General features: G+C 41.3%; 1 protein-coding gene across 1 annotated transcript in view; it reads right to left on the reverse strand.

Annotated features, from left to right (window-relative positions):
- Positions 1 to 965: 965 nt before the first annotated feature.
- The window catches only part of IBTK (inhibitor of Bruton tyrosine kinase), a 122,083-nt gene continuing 103,494 nt past the window's right edge, over positions 966 to 19,554 (reverse strand). Inside the window, exons 29-30 of the mRNA XM_054569658.1 lie at positions 9,481 to 9,572; positions 966 to 1,087 (exon numbers count right to left, since the gene is read on the reverse strand). Of these exons, the coding sequence (XP_054425633.1) occupies positions 1,081 to 1,087; positions 9,481 to 9,572 (99 nt within the window). The 3' untranslated portion in view covers positions 966 to 1,080. The remainder of the gene's footprint in view (positions 1,088 to 9,480; positions 9,573 to 19,554) is intronic.

The following is a 19,554-nucleotide window of genomic DNA, read 5'->3' on the forward strand; positions in this document are numbered from 1 at the left end:
AAATTATAAAAAGTATGAATTCAAATTTCCTAATATGTGATCCAACAAGTCTTGTGTTTGAGCTTGTATTTATCCACCTATTCTTAAAATTCAGTCACTGTCCTTATATGTAAGTGGCCCATGAACAAAATGAGATTCACTCTCACCAGCAATGTTCTTCTGCCTTTAGTACCATAGACCATAGATCCACTGAGGCTTTGCAAGCCTTTCAGAATCATGAATATTTGAGTTAAATTACTTAATAGTAATAAAAACATAAAGTTATTTTTTCCATGACTGAACAAATAGCATCTAAGAACTTGCATTAATAGGCCATTTATTTCACAAAGAGACACCAAATTTGGTTTGATTTATATTCATTTTTAAATTATCTTCACTTCAAGGAATGATATGTTGAAATTTTATAGTCTCTTTGGTTTTATTAATCACCCTAGGAAATGGTTCCTCACGAATTTGCTGGGCTTCCTAATAAGTTTTCATGATTAATGATCATTAAAGGTTATTAAGACCTTAACACAATAAATATTAAATGTCCATGATGATTACTGGCTCTTATTCAGAGTCATTTTTGCAGTGAAAGATTCTGTTAAAAGTCTCTGGAGGAAAACAAAAATATCAAAGACAGGCCTGCGTCTTAATAGAAACCTTGCACTTCAACTTCTGATTTTCCTTTAAGAGTTTTCCAACCTGGTCCACCCCAACAGGAGGGTGTCTGGAACAGAGCTTAGCACATTGTCACCAGCCATCCTCTAGGGATGTTTTTGGGCCATTTTATTCTGGTTTGCATTTTATTTCTCCTGTGTTCTAGGTTTACTATTCCAAGTAGTCACCATGAGGTGAAAATGTGAGGGGAGGCAATTCTCCCGCCTCTGAATTTTCTTAGACAATGAAAAGCTCACCTTCCAGTGCAAGAATACAAAAGAAACAACACAGCCTTGTTAACAAAATAGTAGTACAGTTCTCTCCTGCTCTTTTGCGTTTCAAAATCTTGTCCTTCCTAAGTTCAGAGTAGGAACAGGCAGCCAGTTTGCTTCAGGATGCTGCAAACCCACAATGGAACTGCCCAGGCACGTTTCTGTATCAGAGGCTGAAGGAAAGCAAAGAGCCGAAAAAGAAAGACAGAGATGATTTTTATTGCTCATTTAGTAACATTTAAAGGGCTGATGTGGGCAGGAGTGGGGAACAAGTCATAAGAAAATATGAACCAAGTTTCATCATTCCTCAGAATTCACCCAAAATTTTAAACCAAGTTTGCCAGAGTTGAGTCAATTTAAGGAAACAGATTACCACATCTCTTGCATTCAGAAAAGAACATATCGCTTAGATCCAATGAGGAAGAGGGCAGCAGTTTCAGTAAGGAGATATTTTCAAAGTCTTTGTTCCTAGGACCATATTAGACATGTATTCTAATAATAATATCTTGAAAAATGAAGAAAGAAAGGGCAGATAACGGAGGAGGAAGTAACCCTGCTGAAACCTGGGATCCAGGTGCACAGCCACTGCTGACGGGCTGCCCCTCAATGCCCTGGCTGGCTTCCTTCCACCTGAATATTCAAAACAGGAACCAAATCCAAGGTCAGGTGTTCAGAGTGTTGTTCAGAATGAGAAGTCCAGTTCCTGTGTTGCTTTCTTGGGAGGTGTTTCCAGGAAAACTTTTTCTCTTCTTTGCATCATTCACTCTTAAGAGCCTGAGATTTGACTATGATTTACACTCATCAGGAAACCAGAACTAGCTCAGTATCATAACACAGAAAAATCATAAGCTCCTTGGGATAAATTTGAGAAACAACCAGTTCCCCACCAGTTCTAGAATCAAAGTTCTTTTCTAAGACATGCTTGGGAACTCAGAATACCTTTCTCCACAGAAATATGCTAGATCGGCCCACACAGCCAATAGCACACATCACATAGCCATGCTAGTGCTATGCTAACAACATCCTAGAACCTAACCATCATTGCTTCTGAGAAGACACATCACAAGTCTCAAATGGAGTTCCAAGAACCACAACCCTCTCACTTGCCCAGTTCAGTGACAAGAGCTCCCCAGCTTCCAACTCCAATCCCACTGAGCCACAGGAGGACTGTCCTCAATGCATGGGAAACCAGGCCCAGCAAAGGCTGGTGTGAGGGTGTGTGGGGGGCGTGGAGAGGTGGCACTCAGCTCCTGGGAAGCAATAAGTATTTGCAGGAAGGGGCTAGACTGAGCAGAAGCCTCCAGCAAAGAAGAGCACATGAAAGCCTCCAGAAGCTAGAATAATAGAGCCAAGCCCCAGTGAAAGCTTCAACTGGGATTCTGTAGTAGCAGCCCCACTGGGTTTAATGGAGGCAAGAAGGGGACTTAGGTGGGGGAGGGAGAGAGGGGCATGTAGTGGAACAGAGGTTTTAAGAGCAGTTACTTCTTGGAGTAGTAGTTTCAGCGGGGCCTCCTTCAGAAGCCCAAGGAGAATCTTGCTATATCTAGCCATATCACAGGTCCAAATGCTTACACATAACTCAGTTGTGCATAACAGCAGCCGTCAAGATTTTCCAAGGCTATCTTGACTGGTGTGTGCCCCTTTAAGTGAACCTTACTGATCTGCAGTTCAGACTCACAACTCACTGGGGCTCCAGGCACTGCCTCAGATCCTGCTCTGATAACCATATCCTTCCCCTTCTGCGCCTTGATTAGGACATCCTAGCTCAGGACAATGTCAGCTTTTATTCTTCGACTTAAACAACTGAGGGGCAGGTCAGAGATGCTTTTGCTTTCAGACCCTGACTAGACCCTGGTCGATTTGTAAGAATGTATTCTAGAACCAAACCTTTATGTCTCTGTGGCCAGGACAATATAAAGATTTCTGGTTTTCCTCTCAAATACCAAAGGCACGCTATATGCTGGACTTACCAGGCTCTTGAGGAAACAACAATAATTGCTAATGGTGGCAGGTGGACTTCTCAGTGACGACACACTTTAATATAGTGTGGTGACTATTACAGAAGCAGGTGGAATCAAATGCTGTTGGACCAAGAGGAGGAAGTAAGTAATTCTTCCCATTCCCATGCTAGAGACCTAAAAGAGAGCTGAAATGATTTAAAGCCATATTGAGTGCAAACAAATGGAACCACATTGTGGAGATACTGTGAGAGGATGTCTAGGTGATCCTGCAGCCACCAAGATCAAAGTCATCACAATTCCCTACCCAATTTGGACCCATTGTCAACTAATTTAAACAGATTCCCCCACATGCCCATTTACAACTGCCTCTAAGTCACGTGGTTTTCCTTTTCACCTCCAGCCTGTGGATGGTCTCATTTGGGGGATCCCATGTGACAGGAAGCCTGTTTTGGAGAGTGGAGGACAAGAGCAGTGACAGCTGGATCTCTGGGGCTCCACCGACAGCTCTGCCCCTGGGCTTTCTTTTCTGACTGACTCTGAGGTGTGTGGACTGAGCACTTAGGAGGTGTGAGAATCAGCAGCTTATTGTAACCTCCTTGTGGCTTAGCTGCCTCATAATTAAAATGGGATTTTACCGACCTTGTGGATTTGTTAGGGGGGTGTACTCTGTAACACAAGGCATGCTGCCTGGCAGAAACAGGCTCTGAGTAACTTGAAACCACTCGTTTTATTTGCCCCTTCTCCCTAGAGGCTCCCCTGGGGGAAGAAACTTCAAAGTGGCTTCCTCTGTGAGTCTCAGAAGCTCCATCCCTCAGAGCCCATGTTCCAGGCCTACAGTCGCCCAGTCAACGGACCCCAGAAACATGTGTTTACAAAATTACCCATCAGGGCTTGTTCCACACTGTCCAGAGCCTGATACCAGTAGATGTCACCAGATGGTTTCTCTTTGCCTGGGAGTCCCCAGGATTTCTGTGTCTAAACCACCTTCAGTGCTACCTGCTGCCACACTTGGGGTAATGCTCCCTGCAGGTGCCATGCCCACACAGGCCAGACCTGCAGCTCCGCTTTCCTTTCTGTTTCTCTTGTCTGCTCTGGTGTTTGATTCTGCACCATACGGACTGTAGCAAGGGGAGGGCCAGGCAGAGGTGCACGAGGCCGGGCTGTCTCTCAGTCAAATGCTGCCCCTGATGTCCCTGTTGGACAACTTTCTGCTGCCACGTCTAAATCCACATAGCTGCAGTAGAGTCACTGGGATGGAACGACTGTGAAGAGACTAGTTTGTGGACTGTTCTCCCCTCCCTGTATTGTTCTTTCCTTTCCCCACTTTCAACCAGGAAGTAGGCTCTGATCCGACAGTCTCGGGATATCAGACGTTGGCTTGGAATGTGTTGCAAAGGCAGAAGAGGGAGAGGCAGCCTGCAAGTCTCTCCAGATTTTGTTTTTTAAGTCTAAACCTTTAAGAAAACATATATGGGATTTGAAAGCAGTGAGAGGATGAAGTTACAAAGAGAATGCCTTGAAGAAATAAGGGTTGCACAGGCTTCCTGACTTCCCCTCCAAGCTGGCAAGTAGAGGCTCAGGCAGGGGGAGAAGAGGAGGGAGACCAAAGGCCTTTGGCACCTGTTTTAGTTTCCTATTGCTGTATAAGCAATTACCACAGCCCAGCAGCTGAAAACATTCCTTAGCTCCCAACTCTATAGATCCAGCATGTTCTAGTTCTACAGTGCCCCATTCCATATGTCCCATATGGTGTGGCTGGTCTCTGTTCAGAGCATCGCAAGGCCAAAATTAAAGTGTCAGCTGGGCTGAATTCTGTCTGAAGACTGCGAGAAATCTGTTTCCAAGCTCATTCAGGTTGGGGAGCTCAGTTTCTTGTGGTTGTGGGGCTGAAAGCCATGTTGTCTTGCTGGCTGTCAGTCAGAGCTGCTCTCTATGTGTCTTCAAGCCAAGCGACAGTGTGTTCAATCCTTCTCATGCTTTCAATCTTTGACTTTCTCTTCTATCATCAGCAGGGGAAACACACTGCTTTTAAAGGACTTATGTCATTAGGTCAGGCCCATTTGTACATTCTCTCGAATTGAAGGTCAACTGGTTTGGGACTTCAACTGCATCTGCAAAATCCCTGCAGAGCAGTATCTAGATTATTGTTTGTTGAACATGTACTCCTAAGGTACATGTAGTCCTAGGACTAGGATCTCGGAGGCCATTCCTGAATTCCGCCTACTGCAGTCGCAGAGCAAGGGCAGCACCATTAAGGCCTTGGAAGGAGTGGGTGGGTGATATGCCGACTGTCACAGGATTATAGGGAGCTCAGCAGAGATTCTTATGGGCCCTAGGCTTGGCGGGAACTTAGTATGACAATGTCAAATTCCCAGTCCTGAAACCACCATGGGGATCTCGGCAATAGACATCTGAGAAGTGACCAGCTATAATCATACTCTCAAAATTTGGTCCTGTGTCACATCTTAGACTGCAATCAGAAATTAAATTGAGTTATAGAAACTAATGACAGTGATATTTCTTATACATCCACAACATAGCAGTGGGAGACCTTAGTTTCTCTAACACTAACTAAAGTACCTGATATATTTTCTCATTATTGAATGAATAAATGAACAAAGGAATGGAGCTAGAAATTATAAGTATTCACAAGATCTACCAGCTTCTTGAATCAAGCTATCTTTCGGGTAACAGGAAAATAAAAACAAAGCAATACATTAGGGCAGCTCTTTTAAAAAGTGTGCTTGATGAAAAGCTATTATGTATTGTTTTTAAAATAATTCTTTAATCACTGTAATTGGAAAAATGCTAGATACCCCAGGTAAATTGGTTTCTTTCCTGAAGGATATTTTTTACATTCTTTAAAATGCCAATGTACACTATTATTTCTTGAGTGGGAGAGCATATGCAGCATTTCCAAAATTTATTTGACACAAAGAACCCCCCCTTTTTTTTTTTGCAAAAGTATCAAAAAGGATGAGCTAAGTAATGCTGCAGTACTAAAATCTCAGGGGTTTATAAAAACAGTGCTTTATTTTTTGTTCACTTGGCAGCTACTAGGTGGCTGTAGATCTCATCAACATCTTCTTCGCTCTTGGATGAAGGCTAAAAGGGCAGCTCCCATTTGGGCTATTGCTACGCTCGTGGAGGAGATAAAAGGGAAATGGGCAAACCTCGCTCATTATGGTCTTAAGGCTTTTGCTGGAAGTGGCCCACAACACTCTACCTATCATTTCATTGGCTGAAGCAAGTCATTTGGCCAAGCATGCTATACATATGGAGAAGGGGTGTTATCCTCCCAACGGGAACATTTAGCAATGTTGGCTCTGTGTGGAACACCTTTTGAAAACACCGCATTAAGAACACATACCTTGAAAATCACTCTGGGCTTGGGATACCCTATATTTCTTCTGACAGAAAGGAATCAGAACCTCAGGGCAGTGTGAAATTAGGCCACATACAAGTCTTAGATTTCATCTCCAATCTGTTATACTTGTAGTTTATACTTTTTTTTCAACTTGACAAAAATGGTAAACACAAAAAAGATATAATTATCCAAAATTTCACTCCTTTAACTTAATATGCCTATATATTTTTTAAAAAGAAAAACATCAAATCTTCCATTATCTGCTGCCTAAAAATTCTGATGTAGGCATATCCAAGAGCAAATTTAAACCTGCCTGCTTTCCTTGGGAGGGAATAGGGTTGGTTTGGTGTTCTTTAAGCTGGGAATAGGATGGGGCTCCATGAGCTGTAAGGTAATGTTGGCCACCAGATGCCCCACCTCTTCACACATGAGGCTCATCGTTCCTGACAGGGCTGTGCTCACTTGGTCCTGCCTCTGTGTTACTATAGATAGGTCTGGATGACTTGATGAAAAGCAAACAGTTTTGTATGAATAACTACCTGACTCTGGGCTATAGCTGAACCAATAACAAAGCTGGTGAAAGGCTTCAAAATCCCAATGGCAGAGCATGGCATTCTCTTGCTAAAAACAAGAGGATTCAAGAGAAAAAAAGCACATATCTACGTTAATAATTGGGAATTTATTTTCTTTTTCTACTTCTTACCTTCACCTCTGAACTGGACAGGGGATGGAGATGACTTGCCCAATTAATAAAAAATAAAAACAATAAGTATGCTCATTATCAATTGGATAAATTGACAGGCTAGTAACTGATCCCAAACTTCACTTTCTTGGCTGCAATCTAAGTGCACATCAGATTTTTTACTGATAATCCCAATACAACTTCCATCCCAACAAATCCACATCTGACATTTCTAGAGTAAGGATCATTCAGGGAGCTCCACTCTTTAAGAAATACCAATATACTCATGGCCTGAAGATCTGACCCACTCAATGAAATAAGAGAACCACTTTTGAAAGCAGCTTTAAAAGTGTGATCATAGTTATTGGACTCTCACCTGTCATTGCTTCTACCATTCACTAAAGTCCCTTCATTAAAGAGATTTTTAATATATAAACACACACAACATATGCACTTATATGTCTGAGTTAAAGCACATAGGCATACCTGTATATATATCAGTAGTTTAAAATCCAAATAGTTATATATTGATTTCTACAGAAACCATGTTTGAAACACTCTAACAAAACATTTTAAAGGTGGTTTTAACTAATGCCCTTTCAAAAAACCTATAACAGGCCCAGTGACTGTTTTATGAACATGTGGGTTTACTCTCTTCTGGGCCATGTGTTTCAGTCAACATAACTAAGAAAGCTTGTTTTATCATATTTACCCCAAGTTCTTTCGTTCATAGGCAACAGGATTGGCCTGGATTTGATTTTGCCTGAATGAAATTGTCCTTGTTCTCAACCATGTCTCATCAGGGTTTGTAGCTAACACATCAGGTGGATATGATGGATGTACTAGGTCTTCAGAAATGTGCAGCTAGAGAAGTTACATACAGAAGAAGTTGTATTTAAAGTCCCTTAAGTGGATTTATGCAAAATAACTTATTTTACATTGCTTAAAACCTACCAGACAGTTCACAAAAAAGTGACCCACCCTCCTTCCTCCTCCACATGCTCTTTATAATAGTCTAATTAACTTAAATGATTTTGTTAGCTAAAATCTATAATTAAATTGTAATAATAACCTCCCACTAACATAACTTAAAGTCACAGCTAATCATCTTGAAACATCAAGCACTTTCTCAACTTGACATTTATTATAAAAGTGTCCAGAGAAATGGAATATGATATTTTATTCTTCATCTAGGCCATTAAGAATATATATTTTAGTTATAGTTTCGGGCTCAGTGTTATAAATTATTTTTCCAACTTTTCAAATACCAAAGAACAGAAGGAAATATAAAGAAGAGAGAAAAGGCTAGGGCTGTGTCAAGAAAGACCACAGATGTGAGCAAACCTGACTGGCAAACAGATACTCCATGCTGAAAAGAAAATTATATAAATGTCATTGGCTTATAAATATTTTAGATGGAAAATTTTACATTTCCTTTATACAAAACTGGTCTTTAAGACAAGGTGAATCTAGTTGCTTAACTGCATAAATCTTAAACTGATTGTAAAGGAAATGCTACCCCCTACCACCACACTCGAAACTCATTTATGCATAGTAGAACTTGCAAAAATGTATAAAGCATCCTTTTTAGAATGTATAGACAAAAAAAATGTACTATTAAGACTTCTGCAGCTTCAGGAATGTAAAGATAATTTTCTAAGGGCCGACCTAGTAATCTATCTCACACTTTCCCCACACCTTGGCAGATGAGGCTCACTCATACTCAGCTGAGAAAACAGAACAGAGGCTTCTCCAACATTTATTACAAATCCACAAATCTGCTCTTATCTGTGTTCAAGTTCTTTGTTCTCTCCTTTGAAAGGAAAGAAGTGTTCTTGCCCCTCTGAGTATCTCCTCTTATTCTCCCGAACCTTCAAAAGGACATCACTTCTGCCATTGCATGTTTTTCCCTGCATCCTCTCTTTGTTCTTTTTCTCTGTATGGTTCCATAATCATATGGACATGCTCATGTTTCCATTTTCAAAAATACAAGTGACAATAGCAAATAAAACAAACTCTTCTAATCCCATAGAACCATCTATTCCTGACTCACGGCCCTCTGCTTCTCAGCAAAACTTCTTAAAGCGTGTATCCATTCACTGTCTCCACCCCCTAACCCCTTCCTTCTCTCCTTCAGTCTACTGTTATCAGTCTTGCATCCTACCCTCCACTGACTGCTCTTGCTGGAGTCACGGACAAGCTGTGTGTTGCACTCTCCAAGGGTCGTATATCTGTCCTCACATTACCACACTCCCAGGAACTTTCAGAGAGGTGACCCCATCCTCATTCTTCCAGCATTTCCTCTTTAGGTGTCCACACTTTCCTCATTCATCCTCTCTGTGACTGCCCATTTCTTCTCTCTGCCTTATGCTCCTCTTCTTGGTCCAATTTCTAATGTTAAATGCCTCAGAATTCAATCTTCCTTCTCTTCATTTTCCCCTGGGATTAAATACTAATTATTCATTAATGACTCACGAGTTATCAGTTAGGATTCACACCACAAATAACCAAAAATCAAACTCTGTCTTAAGTAATAAAGGGAGTGTACTGGCTTACATAACTGACAAGTCCAGAGCAAGGTAGTCTTCAGGGTTCAAAGATGTCATCAGGGGCTCTGGCTGGTATGGCTCAGTGGGTTGAGTGCTGGCCTGTGAACAAAAGAATCACTCGTGTGATTCCCAGTCAGGGCACAGGCCTAGGTTGTGGGCTGGGTCCCCAGTAGGAGGCACATGAGAGGCAACTACACATTGATGTTTCTCTCCCTCTCTTTCTCCCTCCCTTCCCCCATCTCTAAAAATAAATAAATAAAATCTGTAAAAAAAATAAAATATTAAAAAAACAAGATGTCACCAGGGGACCAGTTTCTTTCCAAGTATCTGTCCTGCCTTTCATGTTACTTGCTTCACTCTCAAGGCATTGGCCCTTGTGTTGACAAAATGATAGCCACATCCCAGCCTTGACAGCTACAAATCATGCTGTCCAAAATGAGAAAGATTGATTTATAGCCACTTCCTCAGTGCTCTCAGGAAACATTCTTTGTTAGAAGATCCCAGAAAATAAGATTTGCCATGTCCCATTTGTCCAAATTTTTCACAGAACCACTTCTGATTCAATTCCATTGGGTAGGGTAATGCCCATGGAAAGGGCAACATAAACCTAAGTTATCCAAATGAATATTAATGATGTGGAAGAAGGATTACCATGAAGAGTAAATTCCCTCCAAATAATGTGGGTGACACACAGTGCTTGTGGGAAAGAAAGAAGGACAGGAAATACCCAGACATCATTTCCAAAATTATGCTTTATTTCTGATCTCTTCTCTGAATCCCAGACTTAAATATTCAGCTCCCTACTTGACATCTCCTTGTGACATGATCAAACTAGCATTCTTGACTCTTTCTTACTCTCATCTTTCTACCCAATTAATTTTTGTTTCTTCTCCAAAATGCCCCTATCAGTAAATGGAAACACTATCTATCACTTTGCTAAAGACCAAAATTGAGAAATTACCTATGCCTTCTTACTTTTCCTTACCCTACAATCTAATCTATCAGCAAGTTCTATTGGTTCTACCGCACAATTATGTTGAAGCTATTTATTCCTCTGTGTTACTCCACAGTCAGGGCACAGGCCTGGGTTGTGGGCTGGGTCCCCCTATTTTAGGTTGCCTCTAAAATTCAAGCCGTCATTATCTCTTGCATAAACTACAGATGCTCCTGACTTGAGATGGGGATATTTCATGAAAAACCCATCATAAATTGAAAATATTGTAAGTTGACAATGCATTTAATATAAGCTACAAAACATCATAGCTCACCATAGCCCATCTTAAATGTGCTTGGAGCTTACACTAGCCTAGAGTTGGGCAAAACCATTTCACTGCAGCTGCCCAGCATCACAAGATAGTATCATACCACATATCACTAGCCTGGGAAATGCTCAAAATTTGAAATTCAAAGTATGGTTTCTACTGAATGCATATTTCTCTTGCACCATGATAAAGTCAAGTAATTGTAAATGGAACCATTGTAAGTCAGGGACCGTCTGGACTGCAACCACCAACCATTGATCTTATTCCTTTCTTGCCATTCCATAATCCATCCTATACAACCTCCAGAGGGGTCTTTTCAAAATATCAGGTCATTGCCTTTTTTAAGTCTCTTTAATGTCAATGTTTTTTTAAAATCCCTTCAATGGCCTTTCAACTTATTTATACAAGAACCTAGGCTCCTTATGTGGAGGTCCTACTACATCTGGCTTGTGCCCACCTCTTCATCATTATTTCACACTACTTCCCCTTATTCTCTACATTCCAGACACAGGCTTTTCTTCTCATTCTGAACGTGGTCAGTTAGGATGTCCTCTCACTGCTGAACTCCTAGATCCCAATGGCCTGTTTTTTTACCATAACTTCTTGTCCTTTGAGTCCCCTGCTTGGCTTTCTTGATCCACAAGTACATCAGTTACTCCTTACTCTACCTGAAGTTTCTTCCTATCCAAACAACACAGAAAAAATTACATAAGCATGCAAATTACTAGCGTCATTATCTGATATGATCTTTGGCCTTAACTATGCCCAGCATACTGTTTGGCAATCATACATGTTTCTAGACAGATCCTCTCTCATTCCCTTTATAATTGTCATCAATCCTCAATGTAATTTCTACTCTCATCATCTAGCTTCTTAAACCACAGAAAAAATAAGAGCTCCCTCAGTCTACTGTCCTTTTACCCACAAAATAAGATGCCTCTGTATCCATTTTTAATTGTTTCTGCTTTATCTCACAGAAAGAGGCATTTTAGTTTGGATGATTTCTGCTCTAAGTACCAAAATACTAAAACAAATGGGATTTAAACAGCAGGGACATAAAAACCTTCACAAAACAAGAAGTCTGATTCTGGGTTGGTGTGGTAGCTGAAGTCAGCAGCACCCAACTCCTTTCCACCTTTCCAGTCTGTGATCTTTACATTGGCCTTTACCTTTAGGCGTCACTTCCTCTGTCATCACAGTCCAAAGACAGAAAGGTTAGTAGTGATGTCTTTTCATGTATCACTTTTATCAGACAGAAAATCCTCTGTACAGGAGGGTCCGTGAGTAGCATTTGATCACATGTATTGCATGCTGGGAAATGTTTAATCATCAGGTTCCCATGAAAATGCAAAAACGCCCCAATAATTTTCTTCAGTCAAGACCTCTTTTATTTTAATTCCAGATCTATGTCTTCTATACATGTGCATATTAATATTTCCAAAGCATCTCTAAACTATACTTTTTTTATATTTCCTCCAAAGCTACTGCTGCTGCATTGCTGATGTCCATGACTGACATCAGTTGTCCAGAGTAGATTGTTGAGAGTCCCATTACATTCTTCCTTTCCTCTACCCTCATTCCAATGAAATCCCATTGTGAGCCTTCCTCCTAAATACCTCCTAAGTCCTTACTAAGGTGCTGGGTCCATATTCAGGAACTTGTCACCCTTCTCTGGACACTGCAGTGGCCCTGAATGTTCTCTGTGTCTCTAGATCATACTGCACATGTTTAATCTATCTTATTCAACTTTTATGAAGAGGCCTTTCTGTTATATATGTTGTATATATAAATGTTCTTTAGTGGTTTAAATTGCCCAAAGGGTGATAGAACCTTCTCTGATTTATGCATGGACCTTCATGATCTAGACTCTAACGACCTGCCTATTGTTATCTTCTGTCTTTTCTTCCCTCTCCCATTGCTCTAACTTTACTCTCTCACCATATTGAATATTTGTACAGAACACATCATGCTCTATCATGTTTTCAGTCCTATCTATGTTCTGCTCTCTCTCTTTGAAATGTACTTGCCTCACTAATATGCCTGGAACACTCTCAGTAAATATATTTGCCATTGTGAAGTCTTCTCTGAGTAACTTAGAGAAAATAAGGGCTTCTCCTGTATTCAGACTGCACTTTGCATATATGTCCTGGAGTGGGCCTCTTGGCATCCATCTTGTTTAGGACTCTGTGCTTCCTGGACTTACATGTCTATTTCCTTCACCAAATTAGAGAAGTTTTCTTTTACTAGTTTTTCAAATAGACTTCCAGTATCTTGCTCTTTCTCTTCTACTTCTGGTACCCCCAACATGTGAATGCTGGACAACTTAAAGTTGCCTCAGAAGCTGCTTATACTATCCTCATTTTTGGATCCTTTTTTCTTCTTATTGTTCTAATTGGTTATTTTTTGCTTACTTATGTTCCAAATCATTGACTTGATTCTCAACTTCATCCACTGCACTGCTGTTTTCCTGTAAATTGTTCTTTATTTCAGTTAGGGTAGCCTTCGTTTCTGACTGGATTTTTTTAATGCTGTTGAACTCCTCACTAAGTTCCTTGAACATCCTTATAACCAGTGTTTTGAACTCTGCATCTGGTAGATTGCTTATCTCCATTTCATTTAGTTCTTTTTCTGGAGTTTTGATTTGTTCTTTCATTTGGGCCATATTTCTTTGTCTCCTCATTTTGGCAGCCTCCCTATGTTTTTTTCTATGTATTAGATAAAGCTCTTTGACTTTATGTTTTGGTAGTGTGGCCTACTGTAGTAGATGTCCTGTAGGATCCAGTGGCACAGCCTCCCCTATCATCCAAGCTGAGTATTTGAGGTGTGCGTACTGTGTAGGCGGAGTATATCCTCCTCTTGTAGTTGAGGCTTGATTATTGTTGGCAGATCAGTGTGTGGGGTCGGGGGGGAATTGGCTAGGCCAGTCAGCTGCAAGAACTGGCCCTGACCAGGGTCCACCAACCTCTGCCCTCTGTGGAGGATCAGCTGTGCAGGGGCAGGGTGGTGGTGCTCTGATGTGGTCTGTAGCTTTCCACTGAGTGTGCTGGCCCTGGGTTTTCCCAGGTGGTGTAGGCCAAAGTCAGCTAAGACCTGTGTTTTGCCCAGGACACACTGCCTGAGCTATAAAGCATCCAAGATAACTGCTATGAGGTAGGGAGCAGGGCTCTGAATCCTGCAGAGCTGGTCCCGGGGCCGTCACGGATGGAGGGAAATAAAATGACTCATTCCAGATACTTCTCAGTCTGCCAGGAGAGGGGGAAGCTCTTCCCTCTAGTGGTGAAGGCTCCGAGCCCCTGTATCCAAAGGCTTTTATTGACAGGGTTATCAATGGAGCTAGGTTGTAGGAATGTACAGGTGATCTCATTACATCAGTATGTTAATGTTCACAGAGAACAGATGATGTTGAGGAAAATAAATGGCAGGAACACACCAATTTACATGAGTCCATTTACATGGGTTCAAGGCGAGTAAACATGAGAGCATAAACATAAGGGCTCCAAAGGGTTTAGCATCAGGGTCTGTGAATAATGTAAATTGCCTTCTCAGCATGAACTGGTTATCACAGCTTTTGAGGGAAACACAAAGCATACTTTAAAGAATTTACTTCTAGGCCTGATTTCCAGTGGGAACCGCCAGATCCAGTTTAGGGCTGTCTCCAGTATTGTTTCAAACCTGAGCCAGGCAGGGGGAGGGCAGCCAGGAGATAAGGACTTCTTTCAGATAGACTGAGGACCCCAGCCACATCAAAGCCAAGGGGTGAGGGTCTTTTTGCCCTTTTTCTGCGTCCCCCAAGTTTTTTCCTGATGCCCATTGCGGCTGTGCCTGTCGTATGTTGCCCCTTCCATCAAGGGGTCTTACCCATCATTGACTAACCAGCCATCCTCTGGGGCCAAGCAGGGTGATGTGAGGGAGGCAGGGACTGCGCCCCTGTGAGGGAGACAGGTTTTGTCTCCTCAGTGGCCTGTTTCCACAAGACCTCTTTGCTTAGCTCCAGCCTTGGGGCCCCCTGGCCTGTCAGCAGGGCTACAGTTCCCGAAACCATGTGGGACTTTTCCCAACACTGCTACTTGTGCTGGGCTTGGAGATTCAAAGGCGAAGCCAAGCTGTGAACCTAGGCTGGCTGCTGCTAGTGCTGGGCCTGGGACTCACTGGAGCTGTTACTTGTTTGAGAGGATTTAGGAAGTTGTGAAGTATCAGCCAAGACCAGCCATTTATATGGAAAAGCGCCTTGGGTGGGCCCATAAATTGGTTGGGGAAGAGTCTCTGGGGATCTCCAAAGCTACTCTAACAGTGTTAGCCAGATTGATGGAGTCTCAGATATCATATCAGCTTACTGGCTCTGTGGGGGAAGGGTTTAGAAAAGGGACAATGCCTCTGCTTTCCTTGCTACCAGACACTTCAGTTTCTCCCTGTATACCACTTGTGGCTTTTAAGCTGCTACCCCGGTGCTGGAGCTCAGAGGGAATTAGTCTGAGTAGGTGAGTCTGTGTGTGGGTTCTTAAGAGGAACTGCTTGGAGCTCTAGCAGTTTCTTCCACCAACTCAATACCTGCTGGTTTTTGCAGCCAGAAGTTCGGGGGACTTGTCTTCCTGGCACTGGAACCCTGGGCTGGGGGTCCTGTATGGGGCTTGGACTCCTTGCTCCCAAGATATCCCTCCCGAAATTTTATCCACCATGCATGGATGTGGGACAAGCCCATTCCTGTCTGCATCCCTCCTATCAGTGTGGATGGATGTAGTTTCTTTAATTCCATAGTTGTCAGACTTCCATTCAACTCTATTTCTGATGGTTCTGAATAATGGCTGTTCTATATTTTAGTTGTGATTTTGATATGGTTGTGTGCAGAAGCAAGCCATGCTTTCCTAAACTGCCGTCTTGACTGGAAGTCCAAGAATGCTAATCTTATAAAGATCAAATAACTCTACTTATCTCCTAGCCAGCCAGCCAGCAACATTTTGCCAACTATATTATAAGATTAATATGAACGTGTCTACTATTCACATTCATATTAATATTCATATTCATATTGTATTGACTATAGGACATTATCATCTACAATGGGCACCACATAAAAACATACATTTTGAGGTAAAATCAGATATGCAAAAGACTTCTAGAAGCTAATCAATTCTTTCCTCTCCTGTCAAACTTAGGCAAATTACATTATGATTTGTGTCACTTATTCATAATCAATTATGTACCTCTGCAATTTATAAAGTAATAGACTTTTATGTAATTTTTCTCAGAAAGTATACATCAAAATCATATAGTTATTAAAACTATATGCCTTAACTAAGTAGAAAACAATTATCTTCACATTATTTTGTCTCAGAAAGAACTGAAGTATGAATGTATTGATAGAAGAACAAGAGTTGAACCGTGGGCAGTTTTGTGGAAGCTAGGTTAATTTTGTAATTTTGCATCAGTTTATTTTTTTGTTTAACATTTAATATATATTTGACTTGTTTTTAAAATATCTTGAAAGGTCTTAAATTGCTGAAGAATGGGGCAATTTACAGTGATATTATTTTACAATTTTTGATTGCTAATCCACTTGGTGAAAGTTAATAGCATGACCAGTTACCATTTTGACTTCCTTTATCTGCAGTGAGGTCACTTTAGAAAACTGTCTTCATGTCCATTAGTTAAGTCAAAATTAAATAGATTAAATATGTTTTGAGTTCTTATCTAGAGGTTTTCTAAAATTACAGTTACAGATAGTCTGAAATAAACAAAATTTCAGCCAAATTTTATAATAGTCCAGAAAGAAATGAGAAAAATACGTATCTCTGACCCTTCATGTTGTTTCTACTCTTAATTTCCCTAAAACGTAGAGTCATTCAATCTTTTCTTTCTGACAGAACTACCCCCAGATGAATACCTTCCTGTGGCAAAGAGGAATGCCACAGGCCTTGTGCACTGAGGGTATCCTAATTGAGGATTGAAGAGGGAATTGTAAGAAGAATTTGGGTTGAGAGGAGACTCGAATGGAGAGAGGGAGAGAAAGAAAGAGAACTTCCTCCAGGAGCTCGTAAAATACAGGCATAGAACAGTAAACCCTAGCACAACAGAAGGGAAAAAAAATGTGCCCTGCCCAGAGTTATGCACTATCCTTTTGTGTCTTTTTTCTTCCCTATCAAGGAGAGATCTCACATACATACTGTTCACTGATGAGTGTGCAAAGATGTAGTATGGAAAAAGAAGGCGGTACTAGACAATGTGATATGCCCAGAGTCCCAAAGTGCACAACCTCACACTTTGATGGTTTACTCTTTTTGTTTTCAAAGAAGAATTATGATTATGCCATTAAAACACTATGGAGTTAGTTTGTGTAGTCAAGTAGTAGCAATGGAGAGGGAAAAGAGTGTCTTTGGGATATATTTTGGGAGTGGGCAATTGGGATAATAGAAAATAAAGGAAAAAAAACCCCTGAGAATTTCCCTAAGGTTTTTCCTTTGAGTATCTGAGTGGATGGTGGATGTGACTGAGAAAAATGGTTAAGAAACAGGTTTGAGGCTGAGGATTGAAACTTCAGTGTTCTACATGGCCGTGTTAACTTTTCAATGTCTTTAGTAGTCTAGGTAAATGCAGACCCTGTATGCTTCAGCCCTGCCCTTGGATGGACATACTCCTCACCTCCATGGAATGACTGCCTCACCTGCCTCGTCTCCCAAAGGAAAAGCCTGAATCCCAAGCCACGCTTCCTTTCCCTTGCCACCCATCCCTCCTCCAACCAGCCCCAGCTCCCTATACTTCATCGCCCTGTTATTATATCTGAATTTCATATAAAACTCACTTCATCAACTCAGTTCCCACTCCTGTGCCTCCTCCAATCATCAGGACCAGAAGAGTTTGAGTGTGTAACTGCTGCTGGGCGTTACCCATACTAGCACAAGACACAAACCATCAGATGATAAAGCTTTGATAATGTGGGTATGATGGCATTTTATAAGTTGAAGTCTTTTCTTTTTATATCCTCCTTATACACCCTAGTGCCAACATTATTTTCTGTATATTACAATAGCTATTAGGGTTACCTGCCTCACTGACATTTAGCTTCTTTGACCTAGGAAATGGGGGATTGGGTCCTAGCAGCAGTCTGGTTAACCAGAGCTCCAAGTAGGACATCAAGACTAGTTCCAAAGTCTGAAAAATCCAGCATCGCTCAGTTCAACTTAGTGTTTCCAGCCCAGGCTTTGTCCAGCTTAAGATCTCCAACTTTGTCTAATATTTCCTTGAGTATCCTTTGTCTCTTTCATACTAAGAAGCAGTAGAAGGAGGAGAGAGAAAGAGGAAGAAAGAGACAAAGAATAAACAAAAGATGAAAAAGCTGTCTATATGGCCTCTTGAACATTATTCTCATTCTGACATAGGATGGTATTTGGAGCATTTTCCTGTTCCAAGGACCATCAGAAGGGATCACCAGCGAATGACAGAGCCTACAGTATATATTCGTATAAACAATGTTGCTTATAGAGTCAAAAGAGTAGAGATGATTATAAGTGATTAGAAATGGTTTAAATTTCTTCAGAGAAGAATCTTGGGGTGAGAGCATCTCCATTAGCATTAAAAAGGGAAATGGAGACAGAGCATAGCAAACAGAAAGACAGAAGTTATGCTAGTCAGGGAAAGCAGGGTAAAACCGATCAGTTCAGAAGCAGCTCATGAGAAGGTATGCACCTAGCAGTGGAGACATTTATGGGGGGCTGGTGTTGGCATTCAGAGGAGGTGTTAGGGTCCACAGGCAGAAGTGTGAATCTCATGCCTGAGATAAGTGAGAAATCCTCGAGCAAGTTTGGCCAGTTATATATATATATCCCTGTTGGACACTTCCCTTCTGTTTTCCAGACCTTACCTCCATGAGAAGTTAATTTGTATTGCACAACCCAGTTTTCTGCCTTAGACAGAAACACTTCATTTTTCATAAATTACCAAAAATATTTATAGTTTGACTAAGCTAATTTAAAACACACAGCAAAAGCATGCCATGCCTAAAGTCCTCTGAGCCACAGCTGTGGGTCGGCTGCACGTCTCTGAGCCAATGCTGGCTGGGTCAGGACCCCTCCGTGAGAAGCAACCTTCTCCGTTCATGAGGACTGCAAAGGTTACATAGGTCACTCTCTAGTGTGGGTACAACAGTTTCCTGTCATGTTTTCTTCAGAACCTAAACTTTTGAGGCTTTTGAGCCTGGAACAAGATCCTGAGCTCACCTCAGAGGGAGGTATTTCATGTTCTGACCCAGCAAAATATTTTACAAAATCATTTCCTAATCCAGGAAAAGCTGACTCTTACCCTTGGATAAACTTAAAATGTGTCTTGGAAAAAAAAAAAGCAATTAAGTAAAACAGTTGGGAAAAGATTTCCTTTGTTCTGACAAGAAGACTCAACATTTGCCCCAGGGCCACAGCGCTGGCCATCAGCAGTTGCATCTGACAAGGGAGGCAGCCAGGCCTGTGCTGAGCACCTGACCCAGATGCCCGACCTTCTGTGGAAGCAGTGATTTTTATTAGCTTCTTTAATATTCAGAGACACACCAAATCTCCAGAGAACATTAGGTTTATCAATTATAGGTAAACTGGGCAGACTCTTATTGTTCTGATTAAACTAGTAATGCTTCCTCTAGAAACACTGTTTTGTCATAAATTAGAAAGAGCATGCAAGGAGAAATATATGTATTTTTCCTCTAAAATGCACATGGAGAAAAGGAAAATGGAAGAGGGGATGGGAAGAGGGCTACTAGGAAATGGGAGAGGCCACCTGCCACATTTGTTCTGAAAACTTCTTTAAACAGATGTTGATTTCGCATTCTGCATTTAATA

This window comes from Pteronotus mesoamericanus, unplaced genomic scaffold, assembly GCF_021234165.1.
Source record: "Pteronotus mesoamericanus isolate MK-2021 breed Mesoamerican mustached bat unplaced genomic scaffold, CSHL_Meso_final contig_20, whole genome shotgun sequence".
Classification (NCBI taxonomy): Eukaryota; Metazoa; Chordata; class Mammalia; order Chiroptera; family Mormoopidae; genus Pteronotus; species Pteronotus mesoamericanus.